Source organism: Zosterops lateralis (genome assembly GCF_965231275.1).
Source record: "Zosterops lateralis genome assembly, chromosome: 1".
NCBI classification, from domain to species: Eukaryota; Metazoa; Chordata; class Aves; order Passeriformes; family Zosteropidae; genus Zosterops; species Zosterops lateralis.
In genome coordinates, this window is record NC_139762.1 from 136,186,966 (window position 1) to 136,214,910 (window position 27,945).

General features: G+C 38.7%; 1 protein-coding gene and 1 long non-coding RNA gene across 4 annotated transcripts in view; one reads left to right on the top strand and one right to left on the bottom strand.

Moving 5' to 3' along the window:
- The window catches only part of LOC310908495, a 199,142-nt gene that overhangs the window by 66,057 nt on the left and 105,140 nt on the right, over positions 1 to 27,945 (bottom strand). The gene's annotated exons all lie outside the window — the stretch shown is intronic.
- TRAPPC9 (trafficking protein particle complex subunit 9) overlaps positions 1 to 27,945 on the top strand; it is a 457,546-nt gene that overhangs the window by 48,672 nt on the left and 380,929 nt on the right. For all 3 annotated transcript variants that reach the window (XM_083859528.1, XM_083859527.1, XM_083859529.1), the window contains 5 exons: positions 4,453 to 4,538; positions 11,697 to 11,823; positions 13,406 to 13,538; positions 14,795 to 14,958; positions 21,704 to 21,856. In XM_083859528.1, coding sequence (XP_083715654.1) covers positions 4,453 to 4,538; positions 11,697 to 11,823; positions 13,406 to 13,538; positions 14,795 to 14,958; positions 21,704 to 21,856 — 663 coding nt within the window. The remainder of the gene's footprint in view (positions 1 to 4,452; positions 4,539 to 11,696; positions 11,824 to 13,405; positions 13,539 to 14,794; positions 14,959 to 21,703; positions 21,857 to 27,945) is intronic.

Genomic DNA, 27,945 nt, shown 5'->3' on the forward strand with positions numbered 1-27,945 from the left:
ATGTTTTATCTTAAATCACTTGGCTCTTTGTTCATCTGGGGTGTGCCTGGCCTGCGGGGCCAGTTTGCTGAGGAAAAAACTCTGTGTAGTTTCCTCTTTCCAACACACATGGGCTGTACCCCTGCTAAGGACCCTGATCATGATTAAGGTGATATCCCTCACCCTGGGAAGAACATGCACGTTTTCTAGTTGGGTTTATGGTGATGTGCATTTTCAATAAATAGCTGAAACAGGAGCTGTTGGGGTGTGCAGAGGCAGGGATGATTTCCTGGCAGTTTGGATGCACTCGGCTCAGTGTGACTTTGCTGCAGCACTACTTCCATTTCAAAAGAGAAAGGATAATAAATTAAAAAAAAGGTTAAGAAGAATTAGTTAATAATTAGGATAAATAAAAAAAAATGTGCAAATAGGGGAATATCTTAAAGTGCTCTCTTGATTTCTCTTAATAATTAAAATTGGAAGTTTGATTACTTTTAAATTTTCAACATTTAATCTCTTGGCTATACTGTGTTGTGTTTTTTAAATTTAAATAAAGGCTTAATCCCAGGTTTGTCACACAGTTGTATAATGTGGTATTCTCATTCCTTGATGGATACAAAAGGAACCTGTATTTTTGAACTGGTTTTGTTCTGGTTTTGTTTTGATTTGTTCTGGTGCTTTGTGTACCCTAGGAGATTTACATTTTACAGTGAACTTTCTTCTTTTTAGGTTTTTATTTAGCCTAAGGAGATGTCTGATTGCTTCTGATCCTGTACAGCATTTGTCTTTTGAAGTATATAAACATTGCAGTCACTGCTAAAAGCCTCTAATGTTTCAAAGTTTATTGAACAAAAGAAAATACAAAATAGAAGTAGATACTTCCTTTGAAAGGAGCTGAGAAATTCATTAACTTCGAAATCAATGAGAGTATTTTACTGGCATGTATTTAACATCAATTAAAAACAACAATAACAAATGAACTGCTTTTCTTACATGGAGATAGTACTCTGTATTTTAGTGAAATTATTGTTCTACAGCACAGGAAATCAAGCACTGCTGACAAACCAAAGGGAAACAAAACCCATTTAGAAAGTCTTGAAATGTTTTCAGCTTTCAACTTGATAAGCTTTTCTGATTGGAAACAATAACAGGGATGATTATATTCTAGTTAAATTGCTTTAATAGCATGCTAGTTGTACAAAATAAACCTACTGATTTTTGACATGAAGTGTTTTGTTGGTTTTGAGTGCTGCTAGTCTAAAGCAGCAAGAATATATAATATAGTTCTGTTAGTAAATCCAGCAGCTCTGTCACACCTGTGTTAGTTGATACAAATATAGCTCATTTTAGCTTTCATTTCAAAACCTTTTCCCCCAAGGAAACAATTTTGTAGCACTGCCCTGGCATATTTTTCACAGGGGATTTCAGTCTCATCTCAAAAATCTCCATGGATTGAGACACCACCATGTCCCTGGGGAGGTTTTTCCACTGAATCACTGCTCTTACTGAAATAAAAAGTAATAGTAAGAATATAGAACCTGTTCAGTGCAACTGGTGTCTGTTACCCTTGGTCTTCTTCCTGTGGCTCCTTGTGAGGAAAGAGCTTCTGTCCTCTTTGTTCCGTCCTTCAAGTGCTGGAATGCTGTGATGGTTTTGCCCCTGAGCCTTCTCTTCACCCCAGAGAGGATGTCTCACTTCCTCACTCTTTCCTTATCAGGTGGGGTCTGCAGTCCTTGGTCACCTTTGTGGTGCTCCTTGGGATGCTCTCCAGTCTGTCTGTGCCTTCCCAGCTGTGGGGAGCAGAGCTGGACACAGCTGTGTGTGACAAGCACAGGGTGGAGTAGGATGATCACTCCTCTCTCTGCAGTGGAGAAGCAGATGGACTCAGAGCCCAGCAGGAGGATGAGTCAAGGGACTGGGGTCTGTTACAGGTGAAGGATGGAACCAGGTCACTGTAGGGACCAGGAGGAAAGTTCTTCTTCCTCTTCAGAATGTGCCAAGTAGGGCTGGCACCTTCTACAACAAGGAGGCTCTGGAATGAGAAGGCCAAACAGCTGCTGAGGTGGCTGAGGGTCCTTCTGGGACGTGGCAACACCATCTGGACCCTGCATCACAACCTCCCCTGTTAGCAGGAAAATAAAAGTGGTTCTCATAGGACATTCCCCCACTTCTAAAGGGAGCAGAGGGCCCCATGAGCAGGCTTGACCCAACTCAGGGCAACTCTGCTGTCTCCCAGGAGCTCAGGGAAGGGACATTATGGGAAAATTCCACTCTGGAAAGACCCTCTGATTACCATCTGCTATTGGTGTTCAGATTGGCAGCAACAAAACAACAAAGAGAAGTTCCAGGCAAATCAAAAGAGACTTCAGGGCCCTGGGACAGTTGGTGGAGGGATCAGGAGCACAGGGAGCGATTTGCTTGATCCTTCCAGTAGCAAGGAATAATATTGATAGGAACAGGCAGCTCCATTAGGTTGACGTGTGGCTCTGAGGTTGGTGTCAATGGAACAAATAGGGGTTTTTTGACCATGGGATGATTTATCAACACCGGGCCTGCTGACACCTGATGGGATGAGCCTCTCTCAGGTGGGAAAAGGAGTTCTGGCAGAGGAGCAATGGAGCTTGCTGGCAGAGCTTTCAACTAGCTTGGAAGGGGGAAAGGGAGAAAATCAGGCTCCCCAGTGCTGAGCAATTGGATTTTGTGCCAAACCTTGAGGATCGTAATGGGATCCCTCAGTCTGCTTCACCAGGTGTTGGCTGCAAAGTGCCACACCTGGAATGTTTCCACACTGATGCACTCAGCATGAGGAGCAAACACCAGCTGGAACTTTGGCTCAGTCCCAGAGGTTTGACATCATTTGCATCATGAAGATGTGGTGGGATGAGTCCTGTGCCTGGAGAGCCCTGTGGGATGGTTGTGCTTTCAGAACAGGCATTCTGGTTATGGTTAGAGTGTGGAGATTCAGCACTGCAGTGCTGCTGTGCTACTGCAGGTGCCCCTGTTGCTGTAGTGAACCACCATGGTTAACTCTGTGCCTGTGCAGAGCAGTCACTGGCTGGTTTTGGGGGCTGCAGAATGCATAGGACATCATGGACACTCTTAAGCAATTAAATACAAAATGTAGAGAACATCTCATACCACTGTGAATTTGAATGTTTTGTTTTAATCAACAGCTTTGCTTTTCAGGTTTCACAGTAATATAACCCATTAACATCTGTGGATGTATGTGTTTAATTTCCACTAGCATTAATTGGAGTTAAACATTTGCATTAAGTACATTTCCCTTGAGCTCTCTAATATTGCTTGCAAAATGTAATCAGATAGTAAATGATTGTGAATGTACAATTAGAGTACAGATTGCTTCAACTGTTGTGCATTAAAGTCTTAATATTGATAATCCAGGCTTTTTACTGGACATTTCCTAATATCCAAGTAAAAAGCTGCTAGCATTGTATGTTAAAATCATTGGGTAAACTAGTTAGAACTAATCCATGTATGTTATAATATAGCTTATAATCACAATTTATTTAACAAATGGAATTAAACCACCTTTTGTTTACTTGGACTGCAGGTCCTCAGCTTGCAGGGAGAATCTTGCCACATTCAGTTTAAAGTCTGAATTTCAGGTCCATGTGGTTCACTGTGAGAAATTTGGAAGATAGACACACATTTGAGGGGTGAAAAGTTATGGGGTGCTGATATAAAATAATCTTTCTGCATTGAACATTTAGTCAAAATTTGCATCTCTGCTACTGATCTCCATAATCACCCACAGAACCACAGAATTACAGAATGGTTTGGGTTGGAAGGGACCTTAAAGATCATCCAGTTCTGGCCTCCCCTGACATGGACAGGGACACCTTCCACTAGTCCAGCCTCATCTCCTTAAATTATAAAACTCAAAAAAAATCCCAAAACTGGCAGAGTGAAGTATCTTTAAAGTTGAGCCTGTCTCTTGTGCTAAGATATAAACTGCAAGTACATCTTTTTACCTGGCCTATTTTACTTCATTGTCTCTTTATTTACTCCATATAATCAGCTGTGTCTGTGTGAAGACTTGTGATTTCCTTCTTCCTGTTGTGTTCATTTCTTGCCTGGTTGATTCTTATCCAAGTCTCCAATATCAAGGCCATGTGTACTCTACCTAACTCCAAGTATGGAAACCCTTAAGTGTTGAACATGAAGGATGTGTTGAAGTAGTATTTTGAATTGATGCCTGAGTTAATTTTGTCAGTAAAGCATTGGGTTTTAGAGCACTATTACTGTGTTAATGAATGTTTCCAGTCCCTTAACCTACTGCTTTACCTGGGATTTACAGCTTGTGTCACACAATGCTCTTGAGCAGGACTTGGGCTGTGAAGATTATAGAGAGATATTAAGCATTATAGCAATCTGACGGCTCAGCTGCTGCTGGTTTTTTATAACCCTATGATTAGGTAATTCCTGCCTTAATTCTGTGATTATTCCTTGCAGACTTCCAGTGGGTCCAGGGAGATGTGTGTGAGGTTCAGCTGATGGTGTACAACCCTATGCCTTTTGAGCTCCGAGTAGAAAACATGGTATGACCCTTTCTAAATCTTCTCTTTCTGCTATTTTTTTCTGAAGAAAAATCTCATTTGGGCTTTCAAATATGGTTTTATATAAATATTCTTAAAAGATGGTTTAAGCCAGCATAACTTCAGTTTAACGGTGTGGTGGTGTCAATTTTCTCATATTTTTGGTGATGAGGTGTTGAAAAATCTTTGCCACTCAGAGTGTTTAAATGCTTTACTAGGACTGACCCATAAATTAGTTCTGTACTTTTCTGCATTGAGTAGAACTCCTGCTACATGATTTACATAGGCTGGTTTTCAAGTAATAATTACATCCTGAAACCTAATAATTATTGTACACTTGCTACTGTAGTTTAAAAGTCTGCATTCATCTTTGCTTTTCAAATTCCCATTTTGACCACAATTAAAAAACCTTATGAACTGAAACATTTAGGTCTGAGAAGCTTTGGGTTTTAATAAAAACTTCAGCTCATGGATTAGTTGTTGCCAGTGATTTATGTTATTTGAAAACACTCATAATGTCAGATGATCAGAAGGGAGTCAAAAAAAGGCTAAACCACTGGAGAAATACATGAGGTTAGAAGGATCAAGCCCAACTACTTCAGCTGACTGCTTGCCGTGTATCCTGAAAAAAAGCAAATTGTAGGGTTTTTTCCCTTTCTTTATTCCAACTACCAGAATTTTTAAAAATTGTTATTCACTTAAAGGTTAAAAGTTCTGTAACTACCAGATTAACTTAATATCTACTCAGTCCTAATCCAGCAGCACTTTCCTTTATGTTAAATATTTTTACCTTCAGTATTGCTTTAAATATAAATCACATCTCTTAGAGCCCTTTGTTCTGTCAAGCTAATTGAATCAGTGTGCATTTATTTGCTTATGATTTTTGTTTGGGTTTTGTTTTTATTGACATCTCTACTTCGATGTCTAGTCAAACAAGTTGACCTAAATTACTGATAATAAACCATATATAATAAAGTGTTTTCCCATGGGAAGCACAATAAAATGAATTCTTGGATGCTAACAAACCTCTTTCTCCAGCAGCATTTTCTCTCACCCTCACAGAGAAGTATTCAATACACAGAAGTATTCAAATGTTTTAGAGATTGATAAAAAAAGGAGTTTTAAAGCTGCACATCAGAAAAGTCTCTGGGAATTAATTGATTAAGAACATTTTGATTTACAGTCAAATTTGTATTGTGTAAGTAATGGTGTTTAAAAAACCTGGAAAATTTATTAATGTGGAAATTCCTTCTGGGTGCTTACATGCACTCAAGAACTTGGAATCCTGTTATTTGTGTAGGTCTGTACAACATCCATTCCCTGAGCAAATTAATTGTAGTATCACCACTACTTCTCTTTACTGTTGTTGTGATAAAGGTCTGTCTTGGAATTAACACTGAATTCCAGTTCCAGTGGTAAGCCCAAGGGGAGTTAATTTGCCAACCAGATGCAAATCATCAAAGTGATTAATGTAACTCCTTAGTCACTGCTTTGAGAAATTCTGCTCTTCACTAATGTGGGCTCACTCAGAGAAACTGGTTGATTTTGGTAGATTTGGATGTTTATCAAGACTGTGGCAAGTTGAGGAAAGTGCTTGTTCCCCTTGATTTGGAATTTTAGAGACAATTTCTTTGGAACTGAGGCCAGTTTGGAGCTCCTCAGATGACAGAAACACTGACATCTGTTCATTCTGCAAAGGAGAAGAATATTGGAGTAATTCTTACTGCTCTGCTCAATCCCCATGTGGGAAAGTGCAGCAAAACCAGTCAGGCTCTTCCAGAGGTGCCAGCCTAAGGATGAGATTCGGGGAATGTGCTGCAGCCGTGGGAAACTTCCCTCCCTTTTCCCAAGAATGCAGGGTATCATACACTGGAACTGGTTGTCCAGAGAGAATCTGAGACCTCCATCTTTAGAAATCTTCAAGACTTGAGTGAACAGGATGTGAAAAACCTAAACTACCACCACAATTACCCCTGTTTTGAGCACTGGGCTAAACCAGGTGACCTCTACCCTTTCTTTCCAACCTAAGTTGTTGATTTTCCAGTCTCATCAGTGAACTTTCTGGAATGCAGGAGTAGGTATTACTTTATCATAAGGATAAACTCTTCTGTTTTCATTTTAATAATTCAGAGTGCTGGTTAATATTTTAAAATGGTGTGTTTTATTATTAACATGTACTCATGCCTGCAGTCCCTGCACCCTTTTCTTGTCTGATTTCTCATCAGGTATCGTGTTCTTTCAGATTATTTACTCTCACTGACTCAGTTTCACAGCAGGTGTATCCTTCTCTATCATTTAGTGACGGTTTCAGCTTGTTTTTCCCACAACTTTTTTTCTCCTGCAGGATGACTGCTCATTCAGGCTTGTTTTCAATCATCATTGAGTTCTCCATTGCTTGGTTTAATTTTTCTTTGTCCTTTCCATAGTCCACCATTCACCACTATGTAACTATTCTGAAATCTAGTCTTATTTATTTTTTTTAAATTTTCCCCTTTCCCTCAATTTAGATTTGTTGTTCTGATAAATGACTCATTTCATGTTCAGTGAAATCCAAGCTTTTGCCATGGTACTTTTCCTATTGTGTGTTTCTGTTTGTTGAATTTCTGTTGTGATGGTAAACAACTTAGTATTGAGCACAGGTTGTTAAGGAGAATGATTCCCAATGGAAAGGCTTCCTGAGCTTTTTCATTAATTGAAGTATTAATGCTGAGCCCATGTAGGTTAATTGAGGTGTGCTTAAGTAAAAGGCATTGAATTTCTAGACTTGACGTGAGACTGTGGACGCAAGACTTTGATTAGTGTTGCTCTGATGATAAACCCTGAACAATTGATTTTCTTTGTTATTTTATTTTATTGTTCTCAAGGATCTCGGCCCATCCTTGTTGTTTTACTGTTAATTTCCTGTCATGAATATTCCTGATTTGGGACTCTAATTAGGTACCTGTTCTTCATTCCTGCCCCATTTCTGTGTTCCTATTCTGTTGTTTTCTATTTCATGTTTCTGTTTTGTCCATATAGTTGGAAGGCTGGTCTAATGAAAGGTGCAGTAGTGTTTCTGAAATGATAAATTAAAATGTTCAATCATGGAGCATAGAAGTGGTTAGCTCTCACAATTGTGTGAGTCAATAAAGTGAAGTAAGAGAGATCTTGGGCTTGAGCAGAACAAATGCTTTAATAAAACTAAGCAGGTCCCTTAAATCAGCAGAGTGAGAGACAAAAATGAGCCTAACCAGAATTAGCTGTGATGGATCAGACAGAATATTGCCATGCTGGTGCTGGGGTCCAGGTCACCTGGAGATGTTCAGCTGTAAATAAGTGAAATAAGTGCCACCACTTTGTCTTTTCTGCCAAGAATACTGATTTCTGTACAGACTTGTTCAGGTCTGTGAGTGATGGCCTCCAGCCCTTCTGCGGTTTGTTCTGCAGTTACTGCCATTGCTGCAGTTTTCTATGCAGGGAAAAAATGATCTTCACTTTTCAGGCCTTCAAAAAAATAAATCCAAAAATTCTGAGAAATCTCTAGTGAATTTATTGAGATAAATACCTAAAGCAGCAAACCACATTACCATCTGGGGAGGTCTACTACTAAAATACATATGAAGATGCAGTGCAAAATGTTAAGTTCTCAAAGATTTTAACTACTTTTTCATCTTTGTTTATCAAGTTTCCAATTAAAATCAAATCAAAATAAAGTTGAGAAATTTTGAAGTAATGTTATGTATTGAGGAAAAGCATTTTCTCTGCTCTTACTGTGGAAAATACAGCCATGGTTCCAGGAAAGCTACAAGATCTACAGACAGCGTAAACTGTATTTAATAAATAAATATCAAGAAACAAAAAAAAGCCTGACCCATGAAAATATTTTAATTTATAATACTTAGTCATTATTCAAGAATTAAGCATTTGTTCTGTAGTTCTCCTTCTGTTTGGGACCCGTATTTAATTGAACACAATCAAGTGTGGTATTTTGATTAATGTTGCTTTAAGAATGGCCATTGCTTTTTTTTTTTTCAAACTTCAAGAGCTCTATGTTGATGTTTAAAAAGAGCAGAGCGTCTAAAATTTTGATAAATCTGAATGTATAATCAGTCCCACAATTTTGCTTGTGATGGTTTAAATTGTTTCCATGAACTGCTCTTTCCCGAGTTCACATCTTTTTCTGTTCCTGCCTCTTGAGAGAATATTTACTTACTGCTACACTACATTTAGTGGAGACTGTATTAGTCAAGAATGTTCACAGAAAGGTGAAGGGGGAAAAAGAATAAAAATGGTTGTGTTTGGTGTTTTTCTAGGTCTGCCTAAAATAACCATATTAGAAATATAGGGAAAATTTCCTTTGAAATAAATATTTGATAGTTTTTTGTGTAAAGAATCTGACAACACAGTATAGAAGTATGTTCAGCATCTAAATTAACTTTGAAGGTCGTGTTACTTTAAAAAAGAATGATTGCATTTTGGGATTGGTAAGTAAAGCCTAAAAAAAGCAGTTACATGCTCATGTTATTTTAACAGCATCCCCAAATGCTGCCATTTACATGCAAGTTGTTTTGTTCCTCTAAAACTAAAATGAGATTTGAAGTGATTGAAAGACATGCTGTGATAGAAGCATGCACACATTCACTCTAGGACAATTTAAATTGTTTTATAAGAATACAAAGAAATGTAAACATTTTTTTTTGTGTGTGTGTATGTGACTCATATATTCCCTGGAGGAGACCTTGGATTTGGATCATCTTTTCCTATAGGAAGATGATATTTTGGATGATCTTTTCCTATAGGGTCAGAAAGAGAAATGATTACTAAGTGGTAACTAAATGATTACTAAGTAGAACTACTTGAAATAAGGTATAAAACTCTCAGGAAAAGAAATCTGCCACATTTCCCTACTTTTGGTGGTGTGGGTGAAATATTTTAGTTAATGGATGTGAGAGCATTTCAGCCTTCATTAGGTTTTCACTGTTAAACTGCAAAGCTTCAGGCACCAGAGGGCAATGTTGGGCAAATATTGCAGAATTGTCCCATTCAGCAAATTGTGATCTTAAAATTGTCTTTCAGACATTCTAAGATAAATCATTGTCTTTTAAAACTCACTTGTGTGGCCCAAGTTTTAAGGGTAAGTGTCTTGATTTCAGTTTATGTCTGGAAATCTGAAGTCTAGTTGATTTTTATATTGATTTTCCCCCCCATTTCAATGAGTTTTAATGTTTTCTTAATGTCTTTGCTTTTCAAAACTTGGAAGTTTTACTGAGCAGTAGAACCCTGAAAGTGGGAGAGTTGACTGCTGCTTTCTTGTTTTTGTATCAGTGCATTTGAAGCTTTTCAATTTCTAGTCCAGGCATAGTCTGTGCTTAGTGCAGGTGTTTTGGCATTTACATTGTGTTTGTTCTCTGAAAAATCCCTTTGTTTTCAAGGTTTGCATTACATATTAGAGAATATTTAGGGGTTCTGTCAGATTTATTTATTTACATTTGCTACAGCTGATAGTAAACAAGACATTGGAGAGCCTGTGGGTTTTTTATCACTGATTTTGCAGGACTTGTCCTTGGGTGAAAGTTTTTAGTTGAGATGAATCCTGAATAATTCAGATGTATTTGAATATTAGGCCAAGTGCTAATCAGTGGTTTTGAGACGAAAATAAAGTTTTAAAGCTTTCTATACCAGATTTAAAAGTGAGTTCTGGAGAGTGTATGGGGTCACCTTTTGTTTGTGTTCTAAGATTTGTCTCAGCCAAAGCAAAACCAGCAGGATTGTGGTGAAAATTGAGGCTCCATCAGTGTTAAAGAGAGAATGTTCATCCTATTTCTCTGGGGTGAGTCCCACTGGAAAGATTAATGTGGGGATCAACAACTCTCAGTGCTCTGGTACAGTGGATGGTGAATATATAGAAACACAAAGTTAGGTTTTGCTTGTGTTTTTGTGGATTGTTTCTGACAGCTGAAGGCTCCATGTGAAATTGGAGGAAAATGAAAATTCAGTAGAGATGAGGGTGTGACAGAGTATTTACTTACAACTCAAGTAAAATGGTGCAATGGAATGCAGTCTCAAGGACAGAGTTCTCTAATGCTGCTTTCCACAAAGCTAGAGGAGCTTTGGGTGAATTAGGTGTTGTCTCAAGAGTGTCAGTAATTGGTAGAACAAAGATTTTACAGATTTTGGGTATGTTACATGTTTTTCTGTGGCTCAAACTGTGAGTTTTTTCATCTCTATTCACGAAAGTAGCATGTTCCTCTTTACAGAGTTCTCAGTTCTCATGAAGCACCCGCATTGGAGTTGAGATTTAATCCAGTTGTACTTACTGCTTTTATTGATGAAGGTCTTTGTGTAGCATCTTTATTCCAAAATAAAAATAAATACGTGTATAAAAAAACAACTTGGATTTATATGCTTTCCAAAATCAAATTTACTTTTAACAGTACATTCCATGCTCAAGCATCTTCAATTCATGAACCAAGCTTGAAGAAAACCCCCAGTCTGCTAAGAACAGTAATGCTGTGTTCAGAAATTTTGTCAATGATTTTTTTTTTTCTGCTTCATTTCTTGTTTTGTCCCATGTTATAAATTTAGGATGCTAAAAGATTTCTCTGATACTAAGGGAGTAACTGCAGGCATTTAGGTTTGAGAGGATCAGTTCAGTAAAATGAGTGCATTATTCCAACTCACTGAAATGTTTAGGTTGGATGGTTAAACTCTGTTATCTGTAAATACAATTTTTGTTTTTCTCTTAGAAAACTTTTTTTTTGCCAGTTAGTTGAAGCTAAGCAAGATCTGCTATTGATGTTTGATTTCTACTGTCCAAAATCTATCAAATATTCAAGTTAAAGTCACAGGTACAATTCAATGTAGGTACAAAACAGCACCATGCAGGTGATAGCTGTGATTTTTTTTTTACTGGGCTTGGGTATAAATTTTTATTAGTTTTTCAGACATCATTCTCAGCTCAGTTCCTGAAACACATTTCCATGTTGAATACAAATCTTGCTGTAATTCTGGATCCACGCTGCACTTGCTGCAACTTAAACCCCAAAATAACCGCTTTGAGTAAATTGGAATAAATCATAAAAGTTTGGCTGATGTTATGCATGGGATTAAAATATAAGCATGTGGCATAAAAATGTAAGTGTGTATCATAAATGGATTTATCTGTGTAATGTGTTTTTTCAGGGTCTTTTGACAACTGGAGTGGAATTTGAGTCTCTCCCTGCTGCCCTTTCCCTCCCTGCAGAATCTGGGCTCTATCCTGTGACCCTGGTTGGGGTTCCCCAGACCACGGGGCAGATCACTGTCAATGGTAAGGGATGCTCCACTCACTCTTTGGGGGCAAAACAACCCCAGTTTTACACCCCTGTGGGCTGCATGGCTTTGTTTACCACCTTTGTGCTCACAAGTTCTCTTCAGTAAGTAAAAGAAAAAAGAAAAACAAGGAATCTGTTCCCCTGTACCAGGCTTCATTAAAAACAGGCTAATGAATCACATGGTGCAGCAGTAACGAGCACATTCTTGGAGTATCTCATGTGTGAGAGGACGAGGATAATGAATTCCAGCTCCCTTTTATTAATGCTTTTATTTGGAAAGCTTCTGAGGAGGATTGCTTGAGCACTTTTTTTTTTTTTCTTGAGAATGCAGAAGATAATCTTGCAGTTGTTTTTTTTTTTTCCCTTAATTAATCGTGTTCATGTAAGATTACAGAAATTTTTGCAGATTGCTTCCGTGGAAACAATTTAGCCAGGGTGTACGGCCTGTTGCAGTCAAGATATCATTTCATTAATAAGCCTAAATAAAACTGTGTTTGTAGTAAGGAAGAAAATTAAAGAGCTTTGACAAAAGGCTAGCAGACCTAGAAAAGAGTGGCATATGTGGAGAGGATGGATTCAACATGTAGTAGGAGTGAATCATCTTACCAAATCACATTTTTAAATGTCTTCCTGGAATGCAAAGTTAGGATACAGGATAAGAACCATTTTAGTAAAGCTGAGCACTAAAAGAAGATGGCTTTGAACTTGAAGAAACTGTGCTCTCACTGAGTTTTTCTTAAGTGCTTTTGTGTCTGCTCATAAAACAATTTTTCATGTGATTTTTTTTCCCCCAGAAACTATTTCAGTAAATAAAGAATAGCCTCAAAGCCTTCAGAACATTTGTACTGTAGTTGTCTCCTTTGAGTTCCACATGCTAAAAATATATTGTGAGTAGGGGAGTTGATTTCTGTACTTGGCAGCTTTTTATGTGTCAATGTATCAAATTTTCCTTCAGATATAACTCATAAATATTTCCTGATAAGGAATCAGTGGAGAGGTATTTTTTTCTAGTAAATTGGACTTTCAGAAGTTGTGGTCTTTTATGGCAGGTTTCTGTGTGTATATATGTGTATTTTTTCTATTAATAATTTCCTTTTATCCTTCTGGATGCAGTTGAGATTGTTTCCTATAAACATTTTTTCTGAGGAAATAGGGAATGTATGTTGAAGTTTGACATGTTTTATGTGCACCAGTGAACTTGGTGACGAGGTATAAAGTGGTGTCCATTCTGTGACTTGTGATGTGCATCTTGTAAAGAATTCTGCAGAAGTTACTGTAGTGCACTGTAGAAATTGGAGGCTCTTTACAATTTCTTTTATTTTACATGGCACAGATGTAAAGGTGAACATGTGTTGTTTGTACATTATAACAACAACATTATAAATGTTGTTATTCCAGGGCTTTGAAAGTCCTGTACATATTATATGTACATAGGAGATTTTCCTATGAAAAGTAGAGAAAGTGGTGGTTTGGGTAGCAAATACACTGACAAGGTCTGACCAGTAAACTTAGTACTTTTAGACCTGCCAGAAAACAGTCAAATTCACAACATAACTGGTGTTGTCTTCTAAAACTCAGGTTATCATACTTCAGTTTTTGGAGTCTTCAGTGATTGCCTTCTTGACAATCTGCCAGGAGTGAAGACCAATGGCTGCACTGTTGAAGTCATTCCAGCTCTGCCAAGGCTGCAGATCAGCACCTCTCTTCCAAGGTGAAAAATTAAATTAAATGATGATTTTATCTATCTGGTCATATTTAGGTGTTAGTCACATAGTGAATAAATCTCTTCCACCTGAGTGTATGTCAATGCTTGAGTAAAACAGGACAATCTAAATCTGCGTTTTTGGTTTAGAATGCAAACCTGAGTGGTTTGTTTTACTGCTTGAAGCCATGGAATTTCACAGAAACATGCAGGAAGAATTTTGCAGTGTTGTTGTGCTCAAAACTTTGGTTTTGGGCAAAGATGGATATATTTAGCCAAAAATTCACTGTTTATGTCTTAACAATCCAGTCCAGGTATCATTGTTAATTCAGATCAATTATCACAGAAGAAAGAAAAAGTAAGAGAGAAAAATGTACAGAAAAAGAATCACTAATAAATACATGTACATTTATATAGCAACTGAAAACATGATTTGTTTTGCTTTTTTAGTATGCAATTCCATGATACTTTTGTCTTAATATGAGGGGGAAAAAAGAAATTCCTTCTTCCCTTTCACTCCACATGCTCAAATTTCAGAGCCCTGAAATGCTAACAGTCCATGACAGTACATTCTGAATGATCAAAAAATACCTGTTTGGAGTGCTTGTCACAGATCTGTTCTGAAAGACTGAAATCTGCTCTTGTTTGTGGAGGCTGCTTGCCTTGTGGTAAGGAAGGACAGGATCAAAGGGAAGGATGGCAGGAATACCTGCAAAAAGAAGTGAAATTATTGGTCATTAATCTCAGTAACTTCTGTCCTTGTATCTTTGATGCCTTCTGACCACTCTGCATTAGCACAGAAAATACAGTCAGGAATGTAGCCTCTACCCATCTATCTTGTTCTGCAACCTCCTTCCCTCATTTATGCTCCAAGGAGTTCATTTCTAGTCCTGTTTCACCTTTCACACTGGGAATTTTTCCCTGGATCCACTGCTATGAGGTTTATGCCCTGCACTCTCCACTAAACCTGCTCATTCTAATGACCTGGTCTTGATTTTTTTTTTCCCTTTCCCCTTCCTTACAGTTTTTGTAGGTAGTTTAACAAGCTTTCAGAGTTAAAATGTGTATTCTATATTGCTTGAAATCTGACTTGTCTTAAGCATAAATTATTAATTTTTCTTCTCAGTGGTTCTAAAAATGGAAATGGAAAATGGTATCTAGTGTTTTCAGCAGTAGTTTCTGAGTCTTCCAAGAATAGTGAATAGAGTAACCTGGACAGGCTTTTAACATTTTCATCATAATTGTTTGTTTGTCACATTTTGCAGGTCTGCTCATACACTTCAGCCTTCTTCAGGGGATGAAATCTCCACTAATGTGTCTGTGCAGCTGTACAATGGAGAGACCCAGCAGCTCATCATTAAATTAGAGAATATTGGAACAGAACCTCTGGAGAAACTGGAGGTGACAGCAAAAACAGTCAACACCAAGGGTGTGTATCTTGATTTATATTTGGAAATAATGGTGCTGATTTCTTCTCTGTTAAAAGGGAGATTATTTGTGTTAAACTTCTTTTAGGTCAGTTTAGAATAAATATAATCCCCATTACAGAGCTGAAATAATTCAGGTTGATTTTGTTGTAGGAACGTAGAAATGAAAGAGAATGTAGAGAACGAAAGAAAATGTAGAAAGTGAAGGAAATTGCAGAACCATCTGTGCATTAAAGGGTCACCTGCTTTTTGGAAATCTAGATTTAATTTCACTGTTACTTGGGGAAAAAAATCCCGAGGCAATTACTTGTAAAGAGGAAGAATCTTGGGTCTAAATTATTTTCTCCTTATGTCTAAATATGCTGAGTAGTTTATTAAATAAATTACTATTAGAAGTAATGTTGTCCTACTTGAGGGAGCAGAAGTAAATAAGCCTGTTTCTATCTCACTCAGTAAGCAGTAAGAAAAAAAATGGAGAGAAGACTTCAAAAGACAAAACAATGAATAAAATAAGCTATTGTGAGTTAAAAGAAAAATTGAAGCTCTGGATGAAATACAGCACAGCCCCTGTGTACACTTAATTCTCCTGAAATACTCTGTCCCTGTTAGTATTAAGAAGTGGTCTGATAGGTGAATCCTGCTTTTGTTTTGTGATGTATTTTTTTTTTTTTTTAGTTTGTCCTCTGAGGGATTGTTATGAAAATGATCTTAAGAGAAGTACTGCAGGTGACAAGCAGCATAACCTTTACTGACAGTAGAAATACCTTATTTTATTGCAGGTTTTATTCTGTCAGTGCCAGAGCATTAAAATGCAGTGTGATACCTTGTGATTTTTGTTCATTTCAGTATTCAGGCTCGTGATTTTTTTAATAACAGAGTATCCCCTTCTCCACAACCTTAGAGAATAAGAGTTGCCAATCATCTCAAAATAGATTTTTGGTCTGAGACTTGTTACCAGGAATAACTTTAGGAGCTGAAACGTATGATGACGTGTTGTTCCTAAAATTCCAACATGCTCCTCCTGGGCCAGAGGCTGCATGTGTGGAATGGAGAGGCCAAATACAGCCCTCAGGTGAAATGGAGAAATTTATGTATTAAATAGTGGAATATATGGGTCTGTGAATCACATGTGAATAAGAATTTTTGTACGTAACATTACACAGTTAATGGGTTCACAGTGTTGAAAAAGAGACTCATGCCAACTTTAAAACCACCATCTCTCCATGACAGCTTTTGTTAAAAACAGTGGAGAAAAAGAATAGTTGATAATCTCACTTCTAAGTGCAGTAAAAGTTTAAATTGTACTTCATCCTGTATTTTCTCTCTCTATAGAAGATGTTTACAATGAAGCCCCTTTGTGTATCTGACAGTGTCTTAAATGTTATTAGGCATGATAATTATCTATCAGAAAAAGGAAAATTTCTGATGAGTAAGCTGTAAACATGCCTACTCCAAAAATGCAACTTAAATCCATGTCTCAGAAAAACAGAAGTAGAGTGAGTTTTGAGAGGCACTGAATGATATTTGTTCTGGTAGTGTGAGAACTGTGCCATCAGAATCATGCAATCAGAAATATCTGTCTGGGCAGGGACCTCTGGAAATCATCTTAACCTTCTTTTGAAAGCAGAACTTAAGGTGATCCAAGGTCCTGGCAAGCAGAATGTTTAGTTTTTTGCGTCGTCTCACAGAAGTGAAATGTACTCTGTATTTGGAACTGTGTGCTTGAGATGAATTGTGTTATTGGAGGAAACTACTGTGCTGTGGAAACAGTGTAAAGTACTGCAAGAGGCTGTCCATAGCAGAAGAACTAATGGTCTACATTAAACATGCAATAATTATGTTATTTCAAATGTGATTGCATGGAGGTGCTGCAGAGTATCATAGAATCATTCACTGGATGGTTTGAGTGGGAAGGGACCTTAAAGACTTTGGACTTCTAATTATCCTGCCATGGGCAGGATAACACCTTCCACCATTTCAGATGGCTCAGAACCACATCCAGCCTGGCCTTGAACATTTCCAGGTATGGGGCAGTCACAGGTTCTCTGGGGAGGGCCTCACCACCTTCACAGTAAAGAATTTCTTCCCAATACCTAAGCTAAACCTGTCCTCTGTCAGTTTGAAGCCATTCCCCCTTGTTCTGTCACTTCGTGCCCTGTCCAAAGTCCCTCTCCAGCTCTCTTGGAGCTTCTTTAGGCACTGGACAGGGCTCTGAGATCTACCTTGAGCCTTGTCTTCCCCAGGATGAACAACTCCAGCTCTCTCAGTCTTCATAGCAAAGGTGCTGTGATCAACTTAGTGGCTTCCTCTGGACTTTGTCCAGCAGGTCTTTCTTGTGTTGAGGATGGACCTTTGCCTTTTTTCATGGGCTCTATTCCATCTTAGTTACAACCATAAATTGATACAAATGCAGGAGGCTGGGCTGACAGTACAGTGAGATGGGATTCTGGTGGTCAACAGAGAATTAAAGATTTGTGATGTCAGCAGCTCCATTTGGTCAGTGAATACATGCATGGAGCTCAGAGGGATATGGCATCAAACCATTTCTAACAGCAACACAAACTCTTGGTGTTACACATCAAGTTGAGAGCGTGTGCAGGTGTCCACAGTGTATTAAGAAGTTGTCTCTTGGTTGTTCTGTATTGCTCCTCACTGAAATGTGCCTGTTCAAACTGCTCAAGGTCTCCTTTAAAGGTGGTGGTCACCTTCATTTGCCTGACCACAGCTTTCCAGTCAACTCAGGAGCCCATGAGAAGCTGTTGGCCAATTTCAGCCAAATGAAAAGAGCTTTCAGTCAACCTTTGTTACACCTGATCTTCTTTGCTTCTTTTTGTCTTGGCAATTGTTTGTGAATCCCTTGCAGCGGCTGCCTGCCTGACCCATTTCCCTACTTTCTGTTTAGCACAAAGTTGAGTGCTGTAAATGGCAAACATTCTCTTTTTAACTGCTGTTGGATTTATACCTATAGTCACTGTCCTTGAGGAGGCCAACTTCTCTGGCACTGTTTTGAGTGGTGTCATGTTAACGGGAACCTCTGGAGGTATGACTTTCACACTTCCCTTCCCTTCCTTCTACTCTTCTGTCACTATCAGGTGCAGCTCTTTGGGTTTTCTGCTCTGCCCCTGAGACAAATAAGAACTTGCAGCTCGCCCAGTGCAGTTCATAGAGGACATCCGAAGGTTTTGAGTCCTTCAGCAGGCGTGTGTTATGGAACAGCTCCTGAGGCAGATCAGGTCACGCTGCCACAATAGACACATCTGTCATGGCTTTTTGTGTCTCACTGCACCCCTGAGCCAGGCTGGGGCATCTGTAGGTTGGACATCACATGTCCATCCTGTCAGGGTCAGCTCTGTGTCACCTTACACTGTCCCTCACTGGGTCAGACAGTTTAACCCTTTTTTTGGAAAGATGACCTGTGCAGAGCTGGATGCCTTCCCTTTGGCTCCAGTCAGCTCTTGTTAGAGGCTGCTTGTGTCTCAAATAAGGGAATGCAGTCCAAAGGCTTTCATAAACCAACTATTTGATCCACTCAGGGGCAAATATAACCCTGGTGTTTTCAAACTTGAGACTTGAGAAGAGCCCACCAGGCAATCTTAGCACCAGCGGTGAGCCCAGTGCACACACTGAATGAACTCATCTTTCCTAGAAGTGACAGACCTCAGGAATTCAAACGTAGAGAAACAGGTTGACCTGTCCAGCTGTGTTCTTCCCATGGCCTTTGAACACATCTGCCAGACCACAAATGAAAAATCTACTCTGAGGTTCGGGAAGAACTGTGAATATCCAGGACTAGATCTTTTTACCTTTTTTTTGCTAAAGAAAACTTTTTAAATTCTTTTGAATTGGAGTTGTGTTATTGTGGTGTGCTGACCCTGGCTGGATGCCAGACACCCATCAAGGCTGTTCTGTCACTCCCCTCCACAAATGGCCAGAGGGAAGAAAATATAATGAAAGTCTCAAGAGTTCAGGACCAGGAGAGATCACTCACTGATTACTGTCACAGGCAAAACAGACTCACTTTGGGGATATTAATTGAATTTTATTGCTAACAAAATTGGACAGGATAATAAGAAGTAAAGTATCTCTTAAAAACACCTCACCCCACCACTCCCTTATTCCCAGATTTTTCATTCTCTCCCACGGTGGCACAGGGAGGTGGGGATGGGAGTTGCAGTGAGTTCATCACACCTTGTTCCTGCTGCTGTTCAGGGAAAGGAGTCCTTCCCTGACACCTGGAGCATCTCCTGCCCCTCCTTCTCCACTGCCCTTTGGTGTCTGCACAGTTGTTCCTCTCACATATTCTCACTCTCCTCTGAACACAATTACTTCTGTGCAATAACTTCTTTCCTTCCTAAATGTGTTATCGCATTGGAAAGAACATAACAAGTCCTGCAGGTTCATTTCTACCTACCAGGTCTAGGAGAAGTAAAAGTGTATGAATGCCAATGCTTGTGCTTTTAGAGCTGATAGTTACTTTGAGTTTATAAAATAAACTATAGCAAAAAGCCAGATTTACCAGGGAATTTAAGATTGAAAAGAATTGAGGTTCTTGTGTTCTCAAAAGACTTTTTAATCAAGTTTCTCTGTGCAAAATCTCAGTGTGGGCTTTTTCTTTGGCAGACCTTAAAATCTGTTAGAAGTTAGATTGGCCTAGGATGACCCAAAGTTTCTGGGTAAGCTTTTACATGATGTTTTAGGATTTTAGTGATTTAGTACCCAGTAAAACGAAACAGGTTGCTATTTCCAAGTCCTGATAACAGTTGCTTGTGACTTAAGGTGTTTACTAAACTCAGATTTTGGACTTGAAGGAGCCGAATGCAGGCTTGCCCCAGTTTAGCCTTCCACTGAACTGAAAGATCTGAAGCCAGAGTATAATTCACTTTAATACTGATTATTGAACAAGGTCAACATTGTAAAACTATAACCAAGTGTCAGATAAATATAAATTAGCTGATTCTCTACATCTGCATCTTAGCTTTTAGCTGAAGCATTTAGATCTTTTGTTGTAATTACTGGTGTTAATTAGAAAGTATCTGCAAGGACTGTTCTCACTTCAAAAGTCTTTTCCCTTGTAATGTCTTCAAATAAATCTCTTTCTTAATGAAAGCATGTTTTGGAAAGAGTTTGGTGCTGCACTGCTTGGGATATGTCCTTCTTTCTTTACACTGAGGGAAGACACTCCTTTAGCATACTGGGTTTTTACTTAACAGGAAAAGAGATTGCCATACTTATCCACTTAATTTTTTCTCTTCAAAGTAGAAGAAAATGATCAGAATGGTGATAGGGTTCCAGCTAAATCATTAGATGAAATGGAAGTGGGTATAAGGAAACTACTTTTGGGAGGATTTTTTATTTTTATCTCGTCTTTGTTTTTATAAAGAAATCTTTACTATTGATTTCATAGGCAAAGATGCAAGACAATATCTGCTGGTCTGTGAGAAGAATATCTTAAAGGCAAAGCTTTTACTGTTTAGGTTGAAGTTAATGGAAAAAATATTCTCTTTGTTTTCTCCTTCCCTAGAAAGGGAAACCAAAGATTTCTGTGCAAATCAACATGATTTGGACACAATCTGGAGTTCTGATTGCTGTTTCTGAAAGATCCCTTATTTCAGGTTGTTGTAGTTGAGGCAGTCCGCCCACCCTGTTCCCTCACACCTGGATCTTAGATGGTGGTTTTGGAAAGGTTCTGAAATCACAGCAGATTTTATTTACCCTGTTCTTATCAAGTAGCCTGGGAGGATGTAGAGATAAGCTGCGTGACTTTCAGTGGTCCCTGTTAGGCAAAGCAGTACTCAAATGTTGTTTAAATGAGCTTTTAGAAGAATTCTCCAATATACTTTGGAGATAACATGCATTGCTATAATAAATCAAAAAGCATAGCTTTAGGACACTCCCAGTTAAACCAGCATGCTTATTTTATGTATCAGTTGACTTTCTTGTAGTATTTAGCATTGTCTGGTCTTGCATATATGAATGAATTTATGGATGGGCTGGGTTGACCCTGGCCAGGACTGAAGACTCATTGTAGATGAACAGTAAATTCTGGGGTTTTTTTCCCCCCTTGTATAATTTTCTGGCATGTCAGATGTAGGAGGGAGGAGTTAATAATTACAGATCCCCTATCTCAAATGGACCAATGACAAATAATTCATTAAACAAGTTTTCTTTTGTAACAGACTAATCCTGTCTGGGATCCTTAATGATTGGGTCTTATATAAAGCTACTTCTCAGCTTTAAGAAAGGACATTATAAAAAGATGAAAGCCAGTAGTCTTCTTAACCTTTTTTATTGCTCAGTAAATAACTGAAGAATGGTTACACCTGCTTCAGAATTTCAGTTGATGAAGTTTGGTGTATTTTGATGAAAAGTGCTCTGCATGCATGAGACACCTCCTGAGTTGAACTGTGTAGGATTCAAAACTACATGAACATTTAGAACCCTTGCAGGCTATATTTAAAGTTTATATTTTATGCTGCCTATTGTGCAAATTTTTTTTTTCTGGTAGTGATCTTCTTCACTTAAATTCATATTTTGAGCCTTATCATCTGTGTGGTTCTAGGTCAGTGTCAGTATCCAGTAACTTCTCTATCTTTCTAGTGCTACATTAGTTTTAATACCTTAATTCTGAATATTTTAGGTTTTAAACGGGACATGACGAATTGGTTAGTACTCTCTACAGCAGTTCAAAACTGAAACTTCCTTAATGCAGGGCTTGTGCTTATGAAATATTTACTTATTTTGATACAGAGAAGCTGTATGGAGATTTCTTGACTTGGAATCTAGAAGACACCCTCTGCCAGTTTCCTCTAAAACCTGGAAAGATTGCAACATTTATTGTAAACATTAAAGTGAAGCTGGACTTTTCTTGCCAAGAAAACCTTCTGCAGGATCTCAGTGATGGTGAGTTTTTCATTTCTCCTTGCTTTAGGAGGGCTGTGTGTGCTGCTGGAAACACTTTTCTAGTTGCTGTGCCATTTGCATTAAATAGATTTGTGATGTGGCTGCTTGTTTATTTGTGTCTTGTAAAGCAAAGACAAGCCTTGGCTGAGCTCTGCAGATTGAAGGGTGAATTTTTGAGACAGCTGTGGCCATGAGAGTCTGGCCCAGCTTTCCCATCATGAGATCGTGCCCTGCTGTCTTTTAAAAATATTTTGTGACAGTGTTTTTGAGGTATCTCCTTGTACCTTACCTTATGAAGGTGAAAAAAGTAATTCACAAACACAAGTGGAGTTTAAAGAAAAAAAAAAAAAAAAGCCTTGAGAATTATGTAATTATCCAGGATTGCAAAATTCTGAATGATTGCTGAGTGCAGTTTTGCCTAAAGTGACAAACTGAAATTTAAGGTGTAATCCTCCTTTTGTACTGCAGAGAAAGTGCCATGTGTTTAAACTTACTTTGAATAAAAGGAAGCCGCAATGTTTGCTTCTATTAGAAATATTTGGAATTACAAGTACCAGACACTTGTAATAATGACTTCCTTTTTATAATAAACACACAGTCTTTCTGGAGTAATTACTCTACTCTGTGTTTTTTCGTTTGTCTGATATGTTTACACTGATTAAATTACCGTGACAAAACAAGATATTCATGTATTAAAAACTTTCTGTTATTTGGATTTTTTCCCAGGATCCACTTGCAGGTATGCATTACTATTATAAGTGATCTTTCAGTGCAGGAAAGTACAACAAAATTACATGCAGAGCTTATTCAGGTTGAATAGGAATGATTTCTGAGTTACCTTGCAAATGCATTTAGACAAAAATTATAGTAGTTGTTAGTAATGATTGAAAGATTTTTGTTTTGAAACCTCCCTAATGTAAAATATAAAGATACTTTAAAAATATTTTAGGACTTAAACCTTACAGTGTTGCTACACTAAAGTTCAATTTAGACCTTGTTGAAAATGCTGATAGTGAAGGAAGAGCACATCCTGACAGGGTGCAAGGGAACTGGGACTTTGAGAAATGCCCCTTGACAGCAAGTGAAATTTCCTAGTTTATATGTACATATGTATATGCACACACATATATGAGATTTCCTTCATTTGCCCAGTGTCCAAAAAGCTCTGAAGCTGCACCTTGTCTAGGAGCTTCTCCAATGAATTAACATAAACCGTAAAGTGTTCTATAGGAGGTGAAAATGGACACAGCTGAACAGTTGTGGGATTTGGGATTTGGATTTTTGCCTCTGTTCACCTGTATCCAGTTTTTATGTGACCACAGATGAACAAAATCTTTGAACACCATTTTTACCCTACTGTTACCTCCTGTTTCTCCAAAAGGTTGTGTAGCTGAAGCAATTCAGCCTTCCCTCACTCAGTGATGATAAAGAAGTAGGATCCATTAATGCTTTGTTGGAACTTTGGTGTCTGTGGGTGCTGTGTACTCTGTGTCATTTGAAAGTGTTATTAGGGATTCTAAGTGTATTGAAAATTTAGTTGCTACTTTATTTTTTATGTGTTACTTTTAATTTTACAAATGTTAATCTTTCCAAAGAGGAGGTAAGAGCCTGATGGGAAGAACAGTAAAGAGCTAGAAAAATCAATGGCAACTATGACATGACTTTTAGTCATAGGCTAGCTGTGGTAGCTTTTTCTTTTGAAAACCAACCACATTTACAGTGATGATCAAAATACTTTTGTCTCTTAAAAATAATGTCTTTAGTTGGGTAATTTTTACTTTCATGTCTTCTCATTTGCTGCTGGAATTGTTTCCTTTTGCAGTTTGCAATCAGGACATGGTGCAGAAGGGATAAATTACTGATGTTTCTGATGATACACATTTATCCAATTGGAGAGTAAACCAAGTTATCAGTGTGAATTGCTGACCTCTGTTGATGCTATGCTGTCTCAGAGAAAAATGTTGGGTGTTTTTCCAGATTAAAGGAAGCAAAACTACGAGTGGCTGTACAGGATCAGATCAGTGACCATCCAGACAGTGTCCTGATTGTGACAGTGGCTAAAACCAGATTCCAGTGGGACAATACAGGAAAAATTGTGCACATAGTTATGTTTTCCTCTAGGCTTTTGGCCTCCAGCTGTTGTTAGCTTAGGAGCTTCCAGGGCTGAATACGGTTTCTCTGGTTCTTGGCACTTTTACTCATTCTTAGTGGGTTTCTCCTTCCTAAAATTCTTCATTCTTCCTGTCAGCACTTCACAACATGCCGGGGCAAGAAGAGTCACAGCTAAATTAATTTTTAGCAGCTTTGCACTTACTGGTGTCCTTGTGCTCCCAGGTTGTTTTATTGCATGAGAGAGGTAACAGGACATCTTCTAAACATGGTTCCTGCAGTGATTTGGTGCATTTTCCCAGGGTATTGTCACTGCAGACTGGGGATTTCTGACTCTGGAGGGCTTAGTTGTCCCTGTTATGGGAACTGTTCCACATGTCAGCCTTGTCCCTTTTGAACTCTCTGTTCTGTCTCTTTGAGGGAGGCTGTACACACTGCTAGAAAAGTGATCTCTGTATTCATGTAATGACCTAATGGTGCTCTTTATTTTGTTTTGTATTGCTCTCCTTACAATCATGGGGTAATGCACAGTTTATTATTTGCTTTTTTGGCTGTTGCTGAACATTTATTTGGGAGATTCATGAATGTGAGCCACAACTCTGTGATCTTTTTTCTCAACAGAAATGATATGCTGAGAGCCTCTTACTGCATGTATAAGTTTAGCATTGTTTTCCCCCATTTATTTATGCTGGATTTTGACATCCTATCGGGTGTTGGTCTTTTCTCCCAGGTAACAAAAGACAGGATGAGAGGAAATGGGCTCAAAGTTCCACCAGAGGATGTTTAGATTGGATGTTAGGAAACATTTCCTCACTGAAAGGGTTGGAAAACATTGTAACAGGCTGCCCAGGGTGGTGGTGGAATCACCAGCCCTGAAAGCATTCCAAAAAATGTGTGGCACTTGGGGACAATGGTTAAGTGGTGAACATGATGGTGGTGCTGGGCTAAGAGTTAAACAATGATGATCTTGGAGGTTTTTTTCCCACCTTAACAATTCTGTGATTCCCTGTCTTAAAGCCAGTTGACCAAGATGTGGGAGATCCATGCAGGGAGATCCATGTTTGCTACAAATCTTAGTGAAATTTTGGGTCCCTTGTCCCTCAGCTGGATGGTTCAGGGTTCCTCCTCTCGCTGGGAAGATCAGTATTTAATTTGATTCTGGTTGTTACACAGGTTGAGGCAGGGGGAAGTGCTCAGTCTGCTTGGTACAGCCAGCTGCAAGGAGCTGAAGCAATGAGATAGAGCTCTGTTACCTGTTAAGTTGACTAAAAAGGTCAACAGGGTATTCACATTATGAGCATAATGAATTCCTCTTTCCAGCTATTATACTGCAATTTCTGAAATTCAGCATTTCCCTGGCACTAAATGGGGTAAGAACAATAGCTGATCTTCCTGGATTGTATTGTGCATGGTGATTTGTTTGAGGCTTTAAAAAAGCTCCTGTTACATGGGGACAGTGTTTTGCAAAGTTAATGAATTAATTTACAGTGAGTACTTCATTATGTAGAATGTTAATGTTCATTTATTCCCTGTATAGGGAACCTAAAGACAAGTGTGAGAATATTTAAATTCATAAACTCATCAAAGGAACTAATTAATTACATGTTGAGAGAGAAGCAAATCTGTGCCTTAAGTCTCTCCTCCCCTTCTCTAGGGGGGAAAAGGTTGCAGAGAAATAATAGCATATTTCTAGAAGCACTAATCTTAAATATTTTTAACATTGGTATGCAAGACCAGTGTATTTTTCATACTCCCTTTGTTATTTTCTGCTTTAATGGCCAGATTTTATCTACTTCAAAATGTCCCTGAGCTTACATAGTGTATAGACAAAGCTTTTTTTTTTTTTTTTTTTTTTTTTTTTTTTTTTTTTTTTTTTTTGGAATGATTGATACCTGGTTTGGAATTTAGATGTTCTCTTGTCAGTTCTTCCAAGAACCTAAGCAGTCTGGAGGACTCTATTAGGATAATGGTATCACTGATGATGGTGATGGGGTTCTCAGAGATGTCTCAGTGTTATCATTTCTGTCTTATTGTGCTTGGTAGCCTTTATGACATTTAATAATTCTGAGTATTCTTTTGAAGTGACTTCATTTCTAAGAAGCTGTGGTGTTTTTAATTTTTATTTTTTTTGTCTCTGCAGTTTGAAGATGTCAGTTTGATTGTACTGTTAAAACAAATTTTTGTTTTTAAATACAAATACTTCTGTGTCCTCCATAAATTCATCACTCTGAACCTTTAAGAAATATTCTTAATTTTTTTGAGAACTACAGAATTCTTCTTGAATTCCAGCTTTAGTACTTATGGAAGAAAAGGTGCCCTTTTCTCTTCCCACTGCACTTTAAACCAGATAAATCATCTCATCTCATGATTTGACTAGTATGGGGTGGGATTTTTTGAACAGTCTATAAGTGCCATAGTACTTCAGCCTATACCAGTTGTAGCAGCCACTGCACAAATACACAAAGAGCTGGTGTTTCAGACCTCGAATCTTTACAATGTAAATAGCTAAGACAGACACGAGGCAAATAACAATAAATTGATTATTGGCACATATAGGTCAAATAAACCTGCCATCCTGTTACGCTGTTCCCTTGCCGAGGCACTTTATTTTAGTGTCTAATGTAATCTGCATACATAATCTCTAGTGTTTATTATGAACTTCTTTACACTTCATTTCTTCTCCTTCATTGCATTCACCCTTACTGTAAATTTATCTTCCAATTTTAGTTCAGTTCAACAACCTCAGGATGTAAATCCTTGCTTACAGTGCATTTGTTATTGTAATTATTGTCTTCAAAGGTAATGGGATTTCAAGGAAGAGCTCAAGTCTGGTCCATGTTGGCTGTGCCCTGCTCCTGGGAGCCAGAGAGCTGCTGCATTCCTAGGAACTTTGCCTGGAGTGCTGCTGCCTAGGCTCCCTCCTGTGATGGTCCTGAGCAGATTTTTGAGAGGGGGAAGGAGCTGCATCTCAGTGCCCACCTGGAGTGTGAAGGGTGGATGATATTGCCTCAAACTCTGTTATTCTGGTGTTATACTGCTCTTTGTTGCTGCACACAGCAAGTTTCTAGAATTCTACACACAATAGAAATTCTACAAACAGTTCTCTTTTTCTAGGGGGAGAAAAAAAATGGCGTTCAAGTTCAGCACGCAGAGTCTGCCTCCTGTCTCCAGTCTTTTTTTCTATTTTTCCACATGTTTAAAGTACTTTAAAGCTGTTATTGTGTTCTTAGGACATGTTGCTTCCCAAGAGGTTTTTGTTTGGAAACTTCAATCAGGCAAGGGTAGACAAAATAAACAAGTGGATTGAGGTGGCATTTAGTTTCCATATGTTATGATCAAGCTGTGTACTTCCCAAAGACTCCATGATTCTATGACATAGCATCATAGAATGCTTTGGATTGGAAGGGAGCTTAAAGGTCATCTCATTCCAGCTCCCTGCCATGGGCAGGGACACCTTCCACTGTCCCAGGTGGCTTAAAGCCCCATCCAACCTCTCCTTGGACACTTCCAGGGATGGGGCTGCCACAGCTTCTCTGGGCAGCCTGTGCCAGAGCCTCACTACCCTCTGGGTAAAGAATTTCTCCTTGTCAGTTTATGCCACCCCTCCTTATCCTGTCACTCCATGGCTTTGCAAAAAGTCCCTGTCCAGTTCTCTTGGAACCCTTTTAGACCCTGGAAGGGACTCTAAGTTTTCTCCAGAGCCTTCTCTTCTCCAGGCTGCAAAGCTCCAGCTTTCCCAGCCTGTCTCCAGAGCAGAGGTGTCCCAGCTCTTTGATCATCTTTGATGCCTCCTTTGGAATTGGTCCAGCAGCTCCTCCTTTTGATGTCGGGAGCCCCAGAGCTGGACAAAACACTCCATGGAGGATCTCCCCAGAGCAGAGCAGAGGAGCAGAATCTCCCCAGAAACATCCCTGAGCTGCAGGAGGGGATCCTGCACCAGGCCAGCAGCCCCTCCTGGCCCTCCCTGGAATGGGCTGTCC